We start from the raw sequence: 18599 nt of genomic DNA, 5'->3' as shown, positions 1-18599 counted from the left end.
TTAGGATAATCAGGCTTTTAAGCTAATTGCAGCAGAATTTGCACGTGGTACCCTGTGGAACAACACACACTGACTCACTCACACTAAGCATATCCAAACACAAGTGAGGCCAAGACCCACTCTTCGCCCTCGCTCTTCTTCTCTTCAGCCCAAGACTCAAAATTTATTAAGATTTTGGTTGTTTTTTGGCTAGTTTGAGCTGAAAATGGAAGCTTTCTGTGCCATTCGGCCTGCCTACTTCGTGGATCCTCTGAAAGTAGATTTCAGCACCACCAGGTACTTTCCTCTCCCTTAAGTCTCAAGTTCTCAACTGAATTAATTGGCGAAGAACATACTGGCAAACTGTCTTTACCAATTGGAATATGTAAATGGTGCAATTTCCATGGTTCAAGCTTCAAGTTGACGTATCAGTATCCTCTAAAGTTTGTGAGGTTAAAGCTGATATTTTTGTTCATAATATTATATGAATAGAGATTTTCAAGACATTTTCAAGTTGATTATATAATGGGATTGTGATAATATTATTGTTAAAAGGAGGACTAGGGGGCTGGTTAGTATATTGGCAACAGCAGACAGAGATGTAGTAGGCACGCTGAGGATAGATGGGTAGAAAAATGAAATATGTATTGGTCATTGGTGGCTTGGTGCACCAATTAACTTGTATATGGTGGAAAGTAGACTAAGGATTCAAATCATTTTCGGTTTTGTGATCGGGATCTTTCGGGATTGCAAGCTTGAAGGGTCCAATGTGATTAGGTAGATTTTGATAGACTCGAATTATGGTGTTATTTGTTAGCTACTTCCTGCCAAACCCCAAGCCGTTGAGAGACTCAGCACTGAACATGTGCTATCTCTTTCTATCTTCCCCCAATTTCTCTTTTTGTTTCACTATCTTTTTTATTAGTCATGAGACGGAAATTGATTTCGATCCTTTTTTTTTTCAGGACTAGAATTACTTTCCCCCAGAAACTTTTTTTCTGTCGAGCGAAGTTTGGTAAGCAATTGGTAAAACGTTTCTCTAATACAACTTTCGTAGTACAATGTCAACTACAACTTTTGCACACAATTGATCTATTTTTCTTGAAAATTTGACAAATATCTTTCAACACGTGTACAGCTGACTCCGGGATAGATGGCTCATTTAGCTTAAAACTGGTATCTCCAGCCCTTTTAGCAGCTGAAAAAGAAGAAGCTAGGGCTGTCCTAACCTTGTTCTTGAAGAAACAAGGCCTCAGCCATACAGTTGCTGCAAGAACCATAAACAAGTCAGACCTTTTTGTTGAGCACCTGATATCTAGGCTTCATGCTGTTCATAAATCCCGGTATCTAGTAGGTTCGAATTCAACATATTACTGCTTCTCTCTGGATCTAGCTTACATATTTATTGTAAGCTCTAAATTGTTTAATCAAATCTTCTTGCAGGACGAGAGCTAACAACTCTTGAGATTAGGGAGGCTCTAATCCCTTACCTCGAATCCCTTCTTGATGAGCATGGAGTTTTTCTGGTAGATTTGGTGGAAAGCTTTCCAAATGCACCTGTAAAAGAAAAGCCAGTTGCACCAGTTACTAAATCTCAATCGTCTGTGGATTTAAAGAAGCTAAAGGCGATATCTCGAGTAAGTGAAATTGGCCCAGCTGGGAAGCTCCCACCTCACATTCTCTACCTTTTAGAGCTTGGCATGGATCTTGATCAAATCAAGGGAATTGCGCGCAGATTTCCGTCTTTTGCCTATTATAGTTTAGAGGGGAAGATAAAGCCAATTGTTGAGTTTCTTCTCGAACTTGGGGTGCCAAAATCTGATATTCCTACAATACTTAATAAGAGGCCTCAGCTGTGTGGAATCAGTCTATCTGAAAATATCATACCTACCATGAATTTCTTAGAAGATCTGGGTGTGGACAAGAAACAATGGGCAAAAGTGATATACCGGTTTCCAGCGCTTCTCACTTATAGTAGGCAGAAGGTGAAGACGACCATAGATTTTCTATATGAAATGGGCCTTTCAGCCGAGCTCATAGGTAAGGTTTTGACACGCTGCCCAAACATTATAAGTTACAGTGTAGAGGACAAGTTACGGCCAACAGCTGAGTACTTTCTCTCATTGGGGGTGGATGTTGCTGTTCTGCTCCATCGTTCTCCCACGCTTTTTGGTCTCAGTATTGAAGCCAACTTGAAGCCTGTAACAGAATTTTTCTATGAGAGGGGATACAGTATGGAGGAAGTTGGGATCATGCTTTCAAGATATGGAGCATTATATACTTTCAGCTTGGCAGAGAATTTGATACCAAAATGGGAGTTCTTTTTGACCATGGATTATTCAAAATCAGAGCTGGTTAAATTCCCTCAATATTTTGGCTATAGTTTGGAAGAAAGGATTAAACCAAGGTATGCACTAATGAAGGAATGTGGGGTGAGGCTGCTGCTGAACCAGTTATTATCACTATCAACTGGTAACTTTGATAAGGCTCTCAACAAGAAAATAAAGAAATTGTCTGCTGGAAAAGATCCAAATATCAGCAGTGATGATCTTACATCGGAGGTTGAACAATGAAAGTTCTGAGCAAATATTGTAACAATACAGGATGCACATGCACAATATGAGCACTGATGCAGTACAGGTGCCACATTGAAGCTAAAAATGGATGTGCTTTCACTGGGGAATAGAGTCAAATGTATCGTTTCGAAAGTTGGACAATGTATGTGATTCATCTCAGCTGCGCGTGCAGACAGGAGGTATTCGATTGTTGTCAAATTTTCTTCAAGCTTCAGGAGGGAGTTGTATCTGTTGCTACTTGCTGAGTGACATCCTCCAAATGAATGAAGAATCATCTGCCATCCTAACTCTTTTGCCCGGTTGACCTCTTTTATGACTCTTTGTATTTGCCAGGTTTTTCTATTCTAAACTCCTGGGTTTGGAAAGCTGGTAGAAACTTGCTCTGTGCTGTTACATTTTTTTGTACGTTGTAGTTCGGATTATTATTACTTTTTAGATCCAATCCAATTACTCTAATCTTAGTTTTATGTTTCCTTGTAAACGAATACTATTGTCTAGAGAGAAGCTTTCATATTCTGTCTGGGCGGTTCCCTTTTGGTTTTGAAAATGCATTTGCCAGACAGTTCGAGGTAACCGCACATAAATCCGTAGTTAATATGCTTGCTCATTTCATTTGGCCAATGCATGCAGCCTTGGTCTTTGGTCGGGTTTTAGTTGAGGATGGGTTGACACGTCGTTTGGGTCTTTTACTCGTGTCAGAAGAATGATTTATGGTGGATTAAAATTTGAATATATGCATGTGGGGTGGCATTTTACTGCTAGTTAATTCACAATCTTTATCTTCTTGGTCTTTGACATGTCTCATATGTGTTGTCTTTTCCCATTTTGGCATAAACCAAAGTTTTTAACTTTTTTACAAATTCAAGTTCATTGTATATTTGTGCTTTAAATGTGTAATTACAGCATACCCAAAAAAGAAAATAACACAATTTTGAAATGAATAATACTATTATTATTATATTTTTATACCACTTTATATGACAGATAAGATGTATAATCACATCAATTAAAAAAATAACTATATACAATATATTTCCCTTCAAAAATCCAATACTATTATTGAATTACAAAAATAATAATAGTAAGTCATACAAATTTGGTACCCCACCAAATAAATATGGGAGGTAGACTGTCACCTACCAAAGAAGCCAAAATGAAAAGTAATTAATTAACATCATCTAATTTTTCATGGAATAAAATAAGTTTATAATCCTTGATACTTTTTATTTTTAAAGGCAATAAGTGTTCTTTCTAGAATACGGAACATGTTATATAGCAGCATTTAAATTAAATTTATAAATATGAGGCAGACATACGATGTAACATTACCATCCTAAAAATAAGTTTTGGGTAGTCTAGTATGAAAATTTGACACAAACCATACATAGAAAAGATATTTGCTATAATCATATCTTTATCATTAACTTCCATCTTGTCTTTTCTGATACAGTTTGTTTTTCAATCCGCTTGATTTGTAATCTCCAAAAATATGACGTGTGCTGAATTGAATGTGCCTAAATTTAAATTGGGCCTAGGAAAAAAAAAAAGAAAAAGAAAAAGGTTTTGCCTAATTTGTTTACTTATATTTTTGTTTTGTTTTTTTGGGTCTGAGACTTACCGGGCACACTACAGCAATCGACCGTTTCTTGTTATTTCTTAAGGACCTCCTTCCCTCCCGTGGCCCCTGGCATTTGTTTGCAGTTAGCAGTTCGTGCGTTTCTTTTCCTTTTATCTCCGAAATAAGTGAGAAGAGGAACCAAATCACAGAGAGAGTGAAAAAAAGCTAAAGAAAGCCAATTGGAAAAAGGGCATGTTCTACTCACAGTGCCTCCTTTCAAGGAAGGGGCCTTTGGGCGCCATTTGGGTTGCCGCTTACTCTTTCAAAAAGCTCAAGAAGGCGCAGGTCACTCAGACTGACATCTCCTCCTCTGTTGGTTCGTTTCCTTTTCTCTTCGCCGTCTTTCTCATGATTTGCTTGCCTTTGGTTGACATTTGAAAAAAATGAGGGGAAAATCACAACAAAACCATAAATTTTTGTAATGGGGTTTTTTTCTTACAATATTTGAGCACACACTGTTTGCTAACTTTTCTCTGATTGTTTCTCCAAAAACCAAACAGTGTTTCTCTTCTTTCTTTTTTTTCTCTTTGGGGCTTCTCTGTTTCTTTCGTTTTTAATAAAAATATTCATGTGCGGGCAGCGGGTGTTGTTAGAAGAGTGCTAGGAAGATTTTCTTTTTCAATTATGGAAAGGGTATTTGCTCTTCACGGGTATTCATATTTGGTGGCTTAATTACATTGTATTTGCTCTGAAGTACATTAATTTTATAACCTGGTTTCTGGGTTTGCCATTAGTTACTGTTATCAACCATCTAGCCATTTGTTGGATCCGCTTAGTTGCTCCCTAATTCAGGTTTCTGGGTTTGTCATTAGTCACTGGCTGTTTTGCATAAGAAGTTGTAAGAAGAAGACAGAATTTTCTGGGAAAAATGTTATTCTTTTGCTGGTTGCCAGGAATACCTCTTCATGTTATTTGACATTGAGCCTGAAATATCTTTAAACCCTATTCTCTTGGTGCAGATAAAATTTTGCAAGATGAATGGGATGTTGTTGCATACAGGGTTCTCGCCTACCTTCTTCTTGGTGTCGTTCGAATATACTCGAAAAAGGTTGAATATCTGTTCAATGATTGCAATGAAGTGCTGATTAAAATCAACAAATTTGTGGTTAGTACAAAAAAGAATGCAGATGCAGACAAGCTGCGGGCGCCTTATTACTCTGTTACTCTACCGGATAGATTTGAACTTGATGCTTTTGATCTGGGGATCCTTGAAGTTGAAGATGTCAGTGGGTAAGCTGTGTAGCTTAAAAAACCTTTTGAGGATATTACCGTATGTAGTTCTCATATTTAACATGTTTGCTTCCCTTACTTCCCAGATGCAATGTGGTGTCCCATGAAGATATCACACTTAAAGGTATCAAATGTTTGGTCCTGAATACTATTCACTTAATTCTATTTGTATAATTTTACACGATTCGGCATGATATGAAACAGATTGTGCAAAGGGGAATGGAATTGGACAGTTTTATTCAGAAATGGTATGTCACATAGTCATTCTAATGTTTATCTATTTTGTCAGTTTTTTTAGCCTAATATGCATTCATTCTTTTCTTGTTCTGCTGAACTTTTCATGGTATTAACTTATCTCTTTTCAGGCCCTAAGAGACATTCATTTTCTTATGACAATTAGTTCTTAATGATTTTCCAAATTTCCTGCCTCGTAAGAATTTTCATAGGTTTGATTAAGTTTCGTCCAGAATATGCACCTGAGGTGTCAGTTTGTGTTTGTGCAGTATGGTTATGAGGAATTTGGTGTCTGTGACAATATTTCCTCTGCTGATTTCACCCCAATCAAAGAGTACGTATAACCATTCAAGATGCTCGAAGTTTATAATTTTGTGTCATCCCTAAATTCATTTTCGAATACTTTCCTTTAATCTTATTTTTGACAAGTATTTCTTATTTCAGTGTACTTTCATCTTACATGTTGGACTTTGACATGGAGTTCAGAACATCAAGTAATGGAGCCAACTCAGAAGCATTTGTGGAGAAGCTTCAAGAGAATAGGTTCTCTCAAGAAGAATGCACAGACCTAGAAACATTTTGTGGAGTTCAGGAAGAAACTCCAAACCAAGTTGTTTCATATGGAGAAGATCAAGAAACTAATAGAGAGCAGATAAAGGCTCCAGTTATAGCACCGTCTGAAGATGGAATTCAAGGAGAATCAAGCATGGAAAAGCCTCGAGACCTTACGTTGTCTCAGGAAGGTTTGAACCTAGAGACAGTCTATGGGACTGAGAGAGAACCTTCCTACTATGTTAGATCATCCAGTGAAGATCATCAAATTGATCGTGAGGAGATTATGGAACCAGAGTTGGTGCAACCAGAAAATCAGACGTGTCAGGTTATAAGACAAGATAATAATCTAATTGCCTCAGAAGCTAATATGGAAAAACTGCTAAGATGTACAGTTTCTCAAGAAGAGTACATGGACCTTGACATGTTTCTTGGGGCTAAGCAATCTCGAGAACTTGTTTGTTCATCTGGTGAAGAGAATCATATTGACAGAGAGCCAATAAAATTGCCAGAGACGAGTTCGCCAAAAAGTATAGAACACCAAATTATTGTGCAAGAAGATCCAGATCCTCTCTCTGTTGAATATGATGGAACTCCTGGTGCCAAGCTCCCCAGTGCTTTAGGTGCATACTTCTCAACAAAGGAATTTAATGTTATTTTTCTTTTACCTCTTAAGTATTCAATTCCTATAGTTGTTTAGGACTTGAAAAAGAGTTGCTTTAGCACCTTATATACAGAGTTGGACGTTAGTTTTTCTTAGTCAAATACTGTTCTGAGTTCCATCTTTTGCTTTGCAATATATATATAAAATCAAAATTTCATGTATGCTTGACAAGTTTGTCCTAATTTATTTATCATAATGCAGGTATTACTACACCAAAGTTTATGGTTATTCGTACACCAGCTACTAAGGAATCTGCTCGAATTTCTAGGAAAAGAAAATGTGTCATTGATGATATGACAGTGCTGCCTAATGAGTACGTGAGGGTTTACTGTCCCTTTACATGTGTTAAATTGAAGTGTTCCTGTTTTGTGTATTTGTAGAAATCTAGGCTAGAAATTATTTCTAATTTTATCCATAAAAGTTAAAATGACATTTGGAGCATCCATCATTATATTTGAAATAACATCCTTTCGGACACTTTGGATTTTAATTATGTTTCAATGGATTATAAGTTGACCAAGGAATAAGAAACCGTAACATAAAATTTCACAGGGTAATCCGGCGAAGCATACATGATGCAAGTGACCTGGTTTCTAAAAGAAGAAAAGTTCCTCAAACTGCCCTTGCCGTTTGGAAAGCCTGTCAAATTGGAATTCTAACCCATGATTTCTCGGAGCCATTGCTACCTGGTAATTTCCTATCGTTATTTACTTTCTGGTTCATCAGTTGTGGAACCGCTGCTAACCGCATTTGCAGCTGGTGTTTCACAAGAACTTAAATCCCTGTCCTGCAAAAGGAAATTAAAGATTATAGAACCTGCTGAAACTGTTGGAACTCCAGAAAAGTTAGATGTGTTGGAATCTCCAAGTGTTGGTAGGTCAGAGCAAATAGAAATTGCACCAGAAACACCTATTCGTCGCTCACAGTCAATGAAATCATTTGAGAGTCCAAACAGCCCTGAAGCTCATGATGTGGATATAGTAAGACCTGAGCCATCTGGAAGGATAGAGGAAGACCCATGCCTGAGCAGGGAGCAAGCTGACCCACCTGAAAGTTTAGAAGAATTACCATTTCTGGACAGGGATATATTAGGACCTGGGCCATCTGGAAGGATAGAGAAAGAGCCATCCCTGGGCAGGGAGCAAGCTGACCCATCTGGAACTGTAGAAGAAGTACCATTTCTGGGCAGGGATCAAGAACATGATTTCAATCTGCTGAATGAGGTAAAGTAATGATTACTATGGAATTTTATTGTAAGAAAAGCATCTACAAGAAACGGTTAGATGCTTTTCTCAGATACTAGCTGTTGATAGACATGTAGATAAGTCAATGTTAGTAACTTAGTATAGAGCATAGCCATCCTGGAAATCTTTCTATTTGTGGTACTCAGACAAGTGAATGCACATGACAAGCTTGCTTTTACTATTAAAGGTCTGAAACAAGCATGTATGATACTGATGCTGCTACATGTTATTATTTTGTTTCTCATTTGTTCTGGAATTGATTATGTCTCTTTAATTCTTTTTAATCTTGCCTCAGGAGATTGATTTATGTGAAGGAGTTAACCCTGAAGTGGGTAAGAGGCTCAAATTGATTTCATTAAGCTAGCTTTTGTTTGATTTGCATTTTTTTTTTTTCTCAATCCTAAACTCTGAAACTTATTTTTGTTGTAGATGGATGGTCAGGAAGAACCAGGTATGGTGGATTTGCCCTCTTGAAATTCTTTTGGCATAAATGTCAGGGCTAATATTTTTTCTTGCGCCAACTTTTTCTTCAATGACAACTTGTGCATACAGAGTAGTTGCAAGGTACTTGCAGAGACATTTTCCGAATCGTAAAAAACAAGGAGAGGAGGAAGTGAACTTGTTGCAGGTTTCAGAAGGAAGAACTAAGAGAGAAAGTGCAAGGCTATTTTATGAGATACTGGTATGATCTATCTGTACTATGTGGTTTAGAATCTTGATTTGGCTTCGTCATGAGTTTGGGTCATTTTATGGTGCATCTTCCAAATTCATGAGCCAGCTGCTTCTTTCTTCTTTTAATGTTGCTGTACAGAAACTTATCCCATGAACCCCAAAATTCTTACGTCCAAACATGCAGATCAAAACCTGGTAGTCCCGTGTGTAATACATTATTGAATTTTTTTTCATTTATTTATTTATTTTTGCAGGTGTTGAAAACTAAAGGGTACGTGGATGTGAAGCAAGATGATGCGTATGGTGATATTCTGATCTGGAAACGCCCCATCTGGAACCAAACGTGGGCAGACGATATGGTTAACAGAGGCGCCTCTAAAACTATGTATTTATGCGCATAGAATTTTCTGTGCTGCATAAATTGTATACCACCAGAGTAGGTTTTTTTGTACGAAGTTAATTAGTCATGTAAAGTTAGCTTCTATTTCGAGTGGCTTTTCCTTAGAAAAATGTCAGAAAGACGGGCATGTGATAATGCCCCCAATAAAATAAAGTTTCAAAACTTTCATATTTTTTGAAGCTCCAATTCTATAACCCACCACCACTTTTTTCAGATTTTCACAAATAAATATGTCCAACGGTAGATGTTTGAAATCACTAAATTTCTTTTTTGGGTACCTAGCCGGTGCTTTATTTATACTTCAGTGGTGCCAATGGAGTTCATTTTTTTTTCTATTTTTGGTAGACAAAAACACCGAATGGCTATGTTCCATATGGATTTGGTGGATTTCACAAATTAGGTGCAACTCAATTACAAGCACTTTCTAACACATCGGAATCAGCCACTCACGTTAACACATGAGAATCATAATCTTTCACAAAAACAATGGGAAAAGCAAAAAGGTTGTGCAAGAACTGGAAAGACGCACAAACAAACAAGGGTCATTTTATTCATCTGAACTCAAACTCTTACAGAAGAAACCAAATATAAAGTCTAATCACTTGAAGATCCATCGTCATCATTTTCATGCTCTGTCACAACTTTCTCTATAAACCTCTTGCGAACCCCATCGATCACAGCTTTCCTTGACCGGCCATTTCCACTCTGCCCATCGTTGAGCACAGGATCTGATTGGCAGAGAACTAATGCCGCACCTGATAATATTCAGTAAAAATTCATTAAAAACAGTTTGTGAACATTGGTGTTGAAGTTTATGCTCCACTTCTCCACATTCAATGTGCTAAAAAAGACCCAACCGAAGGTCAAAGTGAAAATACCTTCAGGTGTGCATCTCCGGCCAAAGCTTCGCAAGCCGACGTGATTTGCTTTGACAGCACCACTGTTGTACACCAAAACAGTGGGAACGTTACGATCTGGGTAATTTGGGATGCAGTCGGTGGATATTATCTTCACAAATTTGGTAGCTGGGTATTTCGCAGCCAAATCTTCCAAGCATTGCATCAGCACCCCACATTCCGCAATTCCTTCTTTGTACAGAATCACAACCACCCAAACATCAGCCGGAGCTTGCGAAACCTCTCGCACGAAATCTGATCCCGAAATCGGCACAACCGATCCAAACCTCGCTACCTTAGCTGTTTCTCTCAACTCAGCCAGCCTCTTCTTCCTATATTCTTCGAGGAAGCGATCGTCGTCGAGATCGGGATTGTCTTCGAGGTCCTCGAGGTCCTGCTCGGTCTTTTCATCGATCCAGGACTTGTCTTTAGGAAGAGAGGCTTGATCATTGGCCGGAGTGAAAGGTGCTGGCTTGAACGCTGGTGGTTTCGCTGGTAGGTTCCCTAGCTTTCTCTGTATGTCATCCCACTGCGTCGATGCTCCTTCCACGTCCTTGTACACAAAGTGATAGTCCGCCATTCTCTCTCTCTCTCTCTCTCTCTCTGGAATTTTCCTTGACGTTTACAGGATTAAAACTACGGTGACTCAAGTTGTAAAATAGGTGAACTACGTATCCCAAAAATGACTTTTTACCCTTTTTATTATTATCCTAATAACCGAGTTTTATTAATCGAACCGGACACTCAGCTCAGCGAAAGCGACGAGTCGATCCCCGTCCATTCTTTGCGTTTTTAAAGCGACTCGTATATACACCAAAGCCAGAACGAGCTCTCGAAGCTTTTTCTCTCTTCTCTGCTCCCGGTACGTAGAAATCGAAAGCTCGACCTAAAACCATGGACGCTGTACAAGCTCTGGTGGCGAATATCCAAGGGCTATCGAGCGCTGGGGACATCTCGCACCTTCATGTTGTTCTGAAGCAGGCGCCGGACTCGCTCTACGCCGAGTCGACTCGATTACTTCCTGTTCTGGACCAGCTTGACCCCTCCAAGCACTCTCTCGGATACCTCTACATCCTGTGAGCCTCTTCTTCACTCTAACAATACCTTTTTTGTCTAATTTCATTAATGTATTTTTCTTTTTCAATGATCGGTTTCCTAGGGTTTAGTCGGACGGCTTTGTACACAATGTCTTAGGGTTTGATTATCGGGTGAGAGTGCGAGCTCTAATCCACATAGATTGAAGTTTTATATCTGCGTTGCGTTTAAAAGAATTCTGGAAAATCCTTAATCTGCACTAAGAATTCTGGACTAAGAATTCTGGCATTGGATGAAATTGCATTTGAGTTTAGAAATTTGATTGTCTAAATCATTTGTAGTGTGCGGTTCTTTTGTATAAGATTCTGCCAAGTTAGTATTCACGAGCATTTGGAAATCGGTGGAAATTGACTCTCTTTAATGGGTATATGTGTTGTCAGAGAGGCATGCTCTTCTGGTTCGATTTCAAAGGAGCAAGGAAGTGCGTTGGTTTTGCCTATTGCCACATTTATCAATTCCTGTGATACGGAGCAGATTCGTTTGGCACCTGATAAATGTATTATTCTTTACTCTTTTATATTGGACTTGTGTAAATGTTGTTAGATTGCACCTCTGATTCCTACTCTTGTTGATTTGTTCTGTTTGTAGTCCTATCTGTTTGTAAGAGGTTCAAAGATCAAGTTATGGTTCTTGAAGAACCACTGCGGGGAGTGGCACCAATGTTGACAGCAATTCGGAAAATTCAGACCTCCTCAGAACATTTGACTTCCTTGCATCCAGAGTTTCTTCTTCTTTGTTTGTTGTCAAAATGCTATAAAGCTGGATTGTCCATTTTAGGTGATGACATTTTTGAGGTTGATCAGCCAAGGGATCTTTTTCTCTATTGCTATTACGGGTGGGTGGCTCTTTCTGCAGAGTATTATCTATTTCAGTTTGACACATTTTCTTTCATTTAAGTTAACTGGTTTTTAATTATTGAGAAAATTATGTTTGGTAGTGTTCCTTTCTTCATCTGACATTTCTTACTTCTTCTATGTTTTATATGCTCTTGCATCTAGGAAACGCTCCTGGAATTCTTGTTTTAGAGTAGGATTCTGTCATATTGTTAGAGCCAACTGATAGGATTTCATAATCCTATGTTTTGAGAATGAAATTTTTATTACCATTAACCATGATTTTCAGGGTTTGTAGTTTATTTGGTAATATAATTTTAGTAAGAGAGTGAATTATAAATATCCATTTTAAGAGTATTGAAATGTCATATTTCTCTTTTGGTTCTTTGGACCATTAGAAATTTAAATATAATTAATTACTTTTAATTGATTAAATAAGTCAAGTAAGATAACACATTCTTGTTTTAAGAGTGTTATTCTGTTTCATTTGTTGTGGTTATTTACGTTTCTAGCCTTACATTTTACTTGATTATTTATATGGAATATAGTTACTGATTAAATGTAAAACACTTATATTTCATTTTGAAAAGAAGACTGGAATTGATCCATTGTGTGCTAGGTGAGAGAATCCACTTTAATAAGTTGAAGATTCATCAGTTTGATGATTGATGTGGAATGTCATTAGTCTTTAGAAGGCTTTTTAATGCTTCTAGCTTTGAGGATTTGGTGTTGCCAAGGAAGTTTTCTTACAATATTTCACCTTTCACATCACTGTAGGGGGATGATATGCATCGGACAAAAGCGTTTTCAGAAAGCATTGGAGCTTCTACACAATGTCTGTCATCTATATTCTATGTTTACCTCCTTATACTTTCTAAATTATCTACTGTATTTTGAATTTTATATACTTGTCCATCCTAATCGCGAAACATATTTTCCAGGTTGTAACAGCTCCAATGACTGTTATTAATGCAATAGCTGTTGAAGCATACAAAAAGTACATATTGGCTTCACTCATTCACCATGGGCAGGTATGGCTTTTCTTCGCATGGATCCCTCTACTTGAAGTTTAATTTGATTTTGTAAGTCAATTCACACAACAGGGATACTATGGTTCGAAAGAGTCAATTTGCTTGGTTTTGACTTGACACGTTCATCTGTTTATGCTGTTAATAAATTTGAGGATAATCTGATGATTGCTTTATTCATGGTGACAGTTCTCTACCAGTCTCCCTAAATACACCTCATCAGTAGCTCAGAGGAATCTGAAGAACTTTTGTCAGGTTAAGCTAAAGTTGAGCATTGCGCTTCACTATAGATCTATTTTCTTTTATAAGTTTCTTGGCCTTTGTGATATCTACATATATAAGTTCGGATAATGTTAGGCTAGCACTTGAGCTGTAATTTACCAGCTCCACTGACTTCATTTGGTTTTTAATCCTCTATTGTGCAGCCCTACATTGAATTGGCAAATAGCTATAGCACTGGAAAAATTGAAGAATTGGAGACATGTGTGCAGAAGTACAAGGAAAAGTTTGAAAACGTGAGTTCTTTATAATAGTTTCATCCTGTTGGTTTTATTGACAAATTGGATGCAATATGATTCTCTCTTTCATGGAATCTTTAACCTTCTTAACAAGGCTTTTGATTGTGTTTTCCCTCAGGACAACAATCTTGGACTGGTGAAGCAGGTTATATCTTCCATGTATAAGCGAAACATTCAGAGATTGACTCAGACATACTTGACTCTCTCCCTCCAAGATATCGCCAACAGTGTTCAACTAAACAGCGCCAAGGAGGCAGAAATGCATGTGCTACAAATGGTAAATGCAAAGTACTAGCAGTAGAGTTTTGGTATTACAAATATTAGTATTGTACCCTAACTTTTTTTTCTTTCTCAATGTACAGATCCAAGATGGTGAGATATTTGCCACAATTAACCAGAAAGATGGAATGGTTAGATTTCTTGAGGATCCTGAACAGTATAAAACCTGTCAGATGATTGAACATATTGACTCATCAATACAGAGGTAAATTGTTTGGTTATCAATTTATATGTTGGATTATTGCCCTTTTCTTTGGGTGGGGGGCAGTGGCGGGTGGAGAGAGAGAGAGAGAGAGAATCGTGAATACTTGTAGTTTATTAATGCTAACATAGCACTCTAATTCTTCATGATGCGATATCATTTAGATCGATGAAAGGAATATTTTTCCAGTGAAATATTACCTCCACATGTCAACTACAGTTAGTGACATTTTTTTTTTTTTTTTTCTTCTTTCGATTTTGAATTTATTTATTTCCTTTCCATCCAGGATAATGGCACTGTCAAGGAAGCTGACTGCTATGGATGAAAACATCTCGTCTGATGCTTTGTTCTTAGGAAAGGTGAGTGTTGTTTCCACATTGTAGCGGAACTGGTTGTAAAGCTATTGATCATGATAATCAAACAATCACCTGCATTAATGTTCAGGTTGGAAGAGAACGACAGAGATTTGACTTCGATGATTTCGACACTGTTCCTCAGAAATTTAACATATGAATTAAGCAGGATCACGCTGTATATCGACCTATCTACGTGAACTTGAGAATTGTGATGGCAAAGATGCTGGACCATTTTATGTCTTTTCGGCTCCTTATTGTGCAAAGAGATGAAAAAATTTCAGTGATTTTCTCCCAATTGAGAAGAAGATATCTCTAGGTACTGTCTAGTTATAGAATTAGTTTTGGTCATGTTTTGTATTAGCTTTTGTTTTGCATTATTTTTTTATTGTTTCCTACAACGGTTATTTAAATAGCATGTCCAGAAAGGAGGCATTAGAGAGAGCTGAAACTATGCATGTGCAGTGGTAAGAAAATTAACAAGGATATAGGCCTGGTCGGCCTATGGATCGACATTCGAGGCTTTACACCAGGAACATTTCTAATGTCAAACTATCTGGTTCGACAGGCCCATAAATTTCTTCGTCTTTGGGCTTCACCTTTTTAAAACCACTGAGCCTGGTAATGCGGGTCACAGGAATGTATGCTATACTGTTTTGGCCCATCAACTCTGGGCTTTCTTGGGCCTCAATTCGTACCGAAAATTGTGGGCCATATCCTGGGCCCACTATTTTCACAAGCGTTTAATAATTTTTTCCGCGGCCAAAACATTCTAATTTCCGCCCCAATTTAGCTCTAATAGGCCCATTATGATCCTACTTCTGGCCCCATTTTACGTTATTGGACCGAATCCTGGCCCTTTTTTAAATCACTTCCAAATTTGGGCCTTTTAAAATTTATTGGGCCGCTTTTCTCGCTGTGGGCAACATTTGGGCCTGTTTTGAAAGTTATTGAGCCAAAGTTGGGCTTTTAACGTTATTGAGCCAATTTTTAGGCATTTTATGTTATTGGGCCGCCTTTGGGCCCTTTTCCACTATATTGGGCCTGTTTTACTTTATTGGGCCTGTTTTCACGTTATTGGGCCGCCTTTGGGCTATGTTTCATGTTATCGGGCCTATTTTCAAGTATTGGGCCTTCTTTGGGCCTCCTTTGGGCCATTATTGGGCCTGTTTTCACGTTACTGGGGCAAAGTTGGGCCTGTTTTCACGTTATTGGGCCAGCTTTGGGCCTGTTTCAAGTTATTGTAATGGCTTTGGGCCTATCTCACGTTATTGGGCCTCTTTTGGATCTGTTTTCACTTTATTGGGCTGCTTTTGGGCCTGGTTTCATGTGATTGGGCCTGTTTTCACTTTACTGGGTCAAAGTTGGGCCTGTTTTCACGTTATTGGGCCGGCTTTGGGCCTGATTTCAAGTTATTGGGATGGCTTTGGGCCTATCTCACGTTATTGGGCCGCTTTGGGATCTGTTTTCAATTTATTGGGCCGCTTTTGGGCCTATTTTATGTTATTGGGCCTGTTTTCACATTATTGGGCTAATTTTGGCCTGCTTTCCCATTACTGGGCCACCTTTGGGCCTACTATGATGTTTATGGGCCTGTTTTCACATTACTGGGCTGTATTTGGGCCTCTTTCATATCATTGGGCCTGTTTTCACTTTATAGGGCTGACATTTATTTGATTGGGCCGACACATGTACATTATTGGGCTGACTTTATACCTATTTTCCGATTATTGGGCCGGTTTCTGTGCTGTGTCCAATTTATTGAGCCGTGGGTAGGACCAGGGCGCAATATTTTGGGCCCACATTCTCAATATTTCCTCTATTCCGTCCCATCTCGAAAATTTCCTCTTTTGCTTTCTTTTTTTTCCTCATCATCATCATCATCATCATCATATGAATTTTGGAGTCTTCAGTCTCTCACCTTCTTCGTCATCGTCCTCCGTCTTCACCATGAAAAAGAAAAAGTATTAACACTCATTCTTTACTAACAGATTACACCGAAAAACAAGATGCATTGCAAAAGCAGACAGGCAGGCAAAGGGAACGAAGAATGAATGCATTTACGGCTGAGGAGACAAAGTTGTGAAACAGAGTTGCAAACTGGAGCTTTACTTGAGGAAAGACAACAATAATGCACCAGAAAACCTAACTCTGAATATCAACATTCCTTTTTTTGACATAACTCTGGATACATTTTCAAACAGGTTACGTTATGCTTTTTAAAACAAAAAGGTAAAGCTGCTTATGTGATTTGACATAACCAACCAACAACAGTAGTAGATTCAGTAATGTAACGCTCCCGACGGTAATTTGACATAACCAATGAACGGAAATTGACTACTAGCAGGCCTCATCCCTAATTTTTCCATAATTTCATTATGTTTTCAACGGACAGAGATGAAAACTGATATGTTTTCCCAAATCAACAATAATGCACCAGAAAACCTAACTCTGAATATCAACATTCCTTTTTTGACAATGAAGCACAGATACATTTTCAAGCAGGTTATGTTATGTTTCTTAAAGCTTATGTGATTTGACATAACCAACGAACAACAGTAGATTCAGTAATCTAACGTCCCTGACGGTAATTTGACATAACCAATGAACGGAAATTGAATACTCAACCCTAATTTTCCATAATTTCAATATGTTTTCAACGGACAGAGACGAAAACTGATATGTTTTCCCAAGTCAACAAAATAAGATGAAGAATACCTGCATTATGAAGATCGACAACTGCACCAATTGCAAAACCACAAATGAAGCTCCCGCGCGAACCTCTTCCCATTGCTATCCGCAACCGTCCCACTGAAACCACCAAACAACTTGGATGCCTCAGACGAACTCGAGGCCACGGCCTACAGAATTTCTCCACCGCAATAACCAAATGACCTCGCCATTAACGAGTTCCGCATCTTCCTGAAGACGGAGAGAATCGAATTCCTAGTCTCCTTATCCTCTTGCAATCGAACTCCTAAAACTTCTGGCCCATTCGACTTGAACGCCATCTTCGAAACTGCGTCAGATCCGTCGATCATCTTCTGGCCGATACGGTACCAACAATTGGAAACCCTAACGAGTTTCGCAAAGCGAGACGAGCTCGTCTCGGTGATTGAGATTCGTAGATCATCGATCGGTGACTCCACGCAACTGTTGATTTCTTTCTTGACGCCGGTGATGAACTCCGAGAAACGCTAGGAGTAGGTGGCGGAGAGGATTTAGTCATTGAGATGAGCACAGAGCGGCGTTGTAGTGAAGGTCGGTTCGGATCTTGATGAGCAGAGCAGAGCAGAGAATACTGTTCAGCGCACTAAAATGCAATACGCGCTCCTTTTGTTTTTAATTGAGGAAAATGAAGGTGGCTTGGCTCAGACCAAAAAAAAACAAATGAAGGTGGCTTGGCAGTCTGCATGGGCCGGGACAGGCCCAATATTAGGGCGTGTTTACTAAACAAAAATGGGAATGCTCATTTGTTTACTAACGCAGGAATGAAAACATTGTGGTGCGGGGTCCGATTACTAAAGGGGGGTTAGGATTGGAGAAGTGTGAAACGAAATCAACATTGTAATATAGCAAGGTAAGATGAAATAACCTCTAAACAATTGATCAAGATACAATAATTTTTAGGGAGATTCACTATTATACCCAATATAGGGGCCCAAATTATAAAAATACCCTATATAAAATGGACTTTAGAAACACACCCAAAGCTTATTTACAACATAACAAAAAAGCTTTTAACTTCTTATAAATTACAAAACTGCCATCAATTTCTTAAAACAAGCCCAACCCAAAAATCTCATAAAAATACCCAAAGCACTCAATAGGGCATCAAAGTAATTTAATAATCAATATTAAATTCAATAAGGTTAGCTATCATTTTTTGGGTTTTTTTTGGGTTTGTTTATAGGAATTCAATTGTGTAGGGTTTATTTATAATATTAGTGCTAGAAATGGGTATATCACTAAATATCTCTAATTTTTACGAGAGATTACGAAGCCAGTAATGTACAAGAGGAACACAATTGGATAAAATCTGGTCGGTCAATCTTTACATCATTTACAGAGAATGACCCAGATTACATCAGCTACCAAAATTATCAGAGGCATCATCCTTCATACCAATTCTTTCTTTTCTCCCCTTTTTTTTTTTTTTTTTTTTTTTTTTTTTTTTTCGGGTCTTTTCCCTTTGAAAGCAGTTCTCTGTCCCATGAAATATAGTC

General features: G+C 38.2%; 5 protein-coding genes and 1 long non-coding RNA gene across 10 annotated transcripts in view; 3 read left to right on the top strand and 3 right to left on the bottom strand.

Moving 5' to 3' along the window:
* The first annotated feature begins 51 nt into the window (after positions 1-51).
* Positions 52-3075, top strand: LOC117623462 (transcription termination factor MTERF5, chloroplastic). Of its 2 annotated transcripts, XR_004585131.1 has the most exons (5): positions 70-276; positions 945-994; positions 1118-1333; positions 1423-2734; positions 2778-3075. XR_004585131.1 is itself a non-coding variant. In XM_034354455.1 (4 exons), the coding sequence occupies exons 1-4, from the start codon at positions 206-208 to the stop codon at positions 2550-2552; spliced, it is 1467 nt and encodes a 488-aa protein (XP_034210346.1). In that variant the 5' UTR covers positions 52-205; the 3' UTR covers positions 2553-3075. The 2 variants fall into 2 exon arrangements, 1 of the variants encoding a protein (XP_034210346.1); XM_034354455.1 differs by having other exon boundaries at positions 52-276; positions 1423-3075.
* Positions 3076-4184: 1109 nt separating this feature from the next.
* LOC117623620 (sister chromatid cohesion 1 protein 2) lies at positions 4185-9343 on the top strand. 3 transcript variants are annotated; one of them, XM_034354671.1, is made up of 13 exons: positions 4185-4489; positions 5133-5403; positions 5490-5527; positions 5608-5651; positions 5907-5971; positions 6082-6812; positions 7055-7166; positions 7406-7542; positions 7625-8076; positions 8393-8429; positions 8527-8548; positions 8650-8779; positions 9024-9343. In XM_034354671.1, the coding sequence occupies exons 1-13, from the start codon at positions 4366-4368 to the stop codon at positions 9168-9170; spliced, it is 2310 nt and encodes a 769-aa protein (XP_034210562.1). In that variant the 5' UTR covers positions 4185-4365; the 3' UTR covers positions 9171-9343. The 3 variants fall into 3 exon arrangements, with proteins under 3 accessions (XP_034210562.1, XP_034210561.1, XP_034210563.1); XM_034354670.1 differs by having other exon boundaries at positions 7610-8076; XM_034354672.1 differs by lacking the exons at positions 4185-4489; positions 5608-5651 and having other exon boundaries at positions 5182-5403; positions 7610-8076.
* Positions 9344-9597: 254 nt separating this feature from the next.
* Positions 9598-10704, bottom strand: LOC117622555 (phosducin-like protein 3). The gene is made up of 2 exons (XM_034353283.1): positions 10048-10704; positions 9598-9924 (listed from the first exon to the last, which is right to left on the bottom strand). The coding sequence occupies exons 1-2, from the start codon at positions 10643-10645 to the stop codon at positions 9764-9766; spliced, it is 759 nt and encodes a 252-aa protein (XP_034209174.1). The 5' UTR covers positions 10646-10704; the 3' UTR covers positions 9598-9763.
* Positions 10705-10792: 88 nt separating this feature from the next.
* On the top strand, positions 10793-15051 carry LOC117622554 (COP9 signalosome complex subunit 3). The gene is made up of 11 exons (XM_034353282.1): positions 10793-11141; positions 11541-11656; positions 11749-11995; positions 12771-12828; positions 12935-13024; positions 13211-13276; positions 13447-13536; positions 13658-13816; positions 13902-14023; positions 14307-14379; positions 14465-15051. The coding sequence occupies exons 1-11, from the start codon at positions 10960-10962 to the stop codon at positions 14531-14533; spliced, it is 1272 nt and encodes a 423-aa protein (XP_034209173.1). The 5' UTR covers positions 10793-10959; the 3' UTR covers positions 14534-15051.
* Positions 15052-16078: 1027 nt separating this feature from the next.
* Positions 16079-17981, bottom strand: LOC117622556. The gene is made up of 2 exons (XR_004585006.1): positions 17092-17981; positions 16079-16316 (listed from the first exon to the last, which is right to left on the bottom strand). It is a non-coding gene; the product is annotated as an uncharacterized LOC117622556 (long non-coding RNA).
* Positions 17982-18380: 399 nt separating this feature from the next.
* LOC117622552 (actin-histidine N-methyltransferase) overlaps positions 18381-18599 on the bottom strand; it is a 4512-nt gene continuing 4293 nt past the window's right edge. For both annotated transcript variants that reach the window (XM_034353274.1, XM_034353275.1), the window contains one exon: positions 18381-18599. This exon is cut by the window's right edge and continues 209 nt beyond it. The gene's annotated coding sequence lies outside the window, so the exon portion shown is untranslated.

Source organism: Prunus dulcis, chromosome 3 (genome assembly GCF_902201215.1).
Source record: "Prunus dulcis chromosome 3, ALMONDv2, whole genome shotgun sequence".
Classification (NCBI taxonomy): Eukaryota; Viridiplantae; Streptophyta; class Magnoliopsida; order Rosales; family Rosaceae; genus Prunus; species Prunus dulcis.
Note: the sequence above shows the minus strand (reverse complement) of the source record. Positions and strands in the feature narration are given on the sequence as shown.

Excerpts from the sequence above, each read along its gene's own strand:
- LOC117623462 (XM_034354455.1), top strand. The coding sequence starts at position 206 with ATGGAAGCTTTCTGTGCCATTCGGCCTGCCTACTTCGTGGATCCTCTG. Across the intron at positions 277-944 it reads GTAGATTTCAGCACCACCAG|GACTAGAATTACTTTCCCCC; the intron begins GTACTTTCCTCT and ends TTTTTTTTTCAG. Across the intron at positions 995-1,117 it reads TTTCTGTCGAGCGAAGTTTG|CTGACTCCGGGATAGATGGC; the intron begins GTAAGCAATTGG and ends ACACGTGTACAG.
- LOC117622555 (XM_034353283.1), bottom strand. The coding sequence starts at position 10,645 with ATGGCGGACTATCACTTTGTGTACAAGGACGTGGAAGGAGCATCGACG. Across the intron at positions 9,925-10,047 it reads CCGGAGATGCACACCTGAAG|GTGCGGCATTAGTTCTCTGC; the intron begins GTATTTTCACTT and ends GAATATTATCAG.
- LOC117623620 (XM_034354670.1), top strand. The coding sequence starts at position 4,366 with ATGTTCTACTCACAGTGCCTCCTTTCAAGGAAGGGGCCTTTGGGCGCC. Across the intron at positions 5,528-5,607 it reads TGAAGATATCACACTTAAAG|ATTGTGCAAAGGGGAATGGA; the intron begins GTATCAAATGTT and ends GATATGAAACAG. Across the intron at positions 5,652-5,906 it reads GACAGTTTTATTCAGAAATG|TATGGTTATGAGGAATTTGG; the intron begins GTATGTCACATA and ends GTGTTTGTGCAG.
- LOC117622554 (XM_034353282.1), top strand. The coding sequence starts at position 10,960 with ATGGACGCTGTACAAGCTCTGGTGGCGAATATCCAAGGGCTATCGAGC. Across the intron at positions 11,996-12,770 it reads TTTCTCTATTGCTATTACGG|GGGGATGATATGCATCGGAC; the intron begins GTGGGTGGCTCT and ends ACATCACTGTAG. Across the intron at positions 13,817-13,901 it reads AAATGCATGTGCTACAAATG|ATCCAAGATGGTGAGATATT; the intron begins GTAAATGCAAAG and ends CTCAATGTACAG.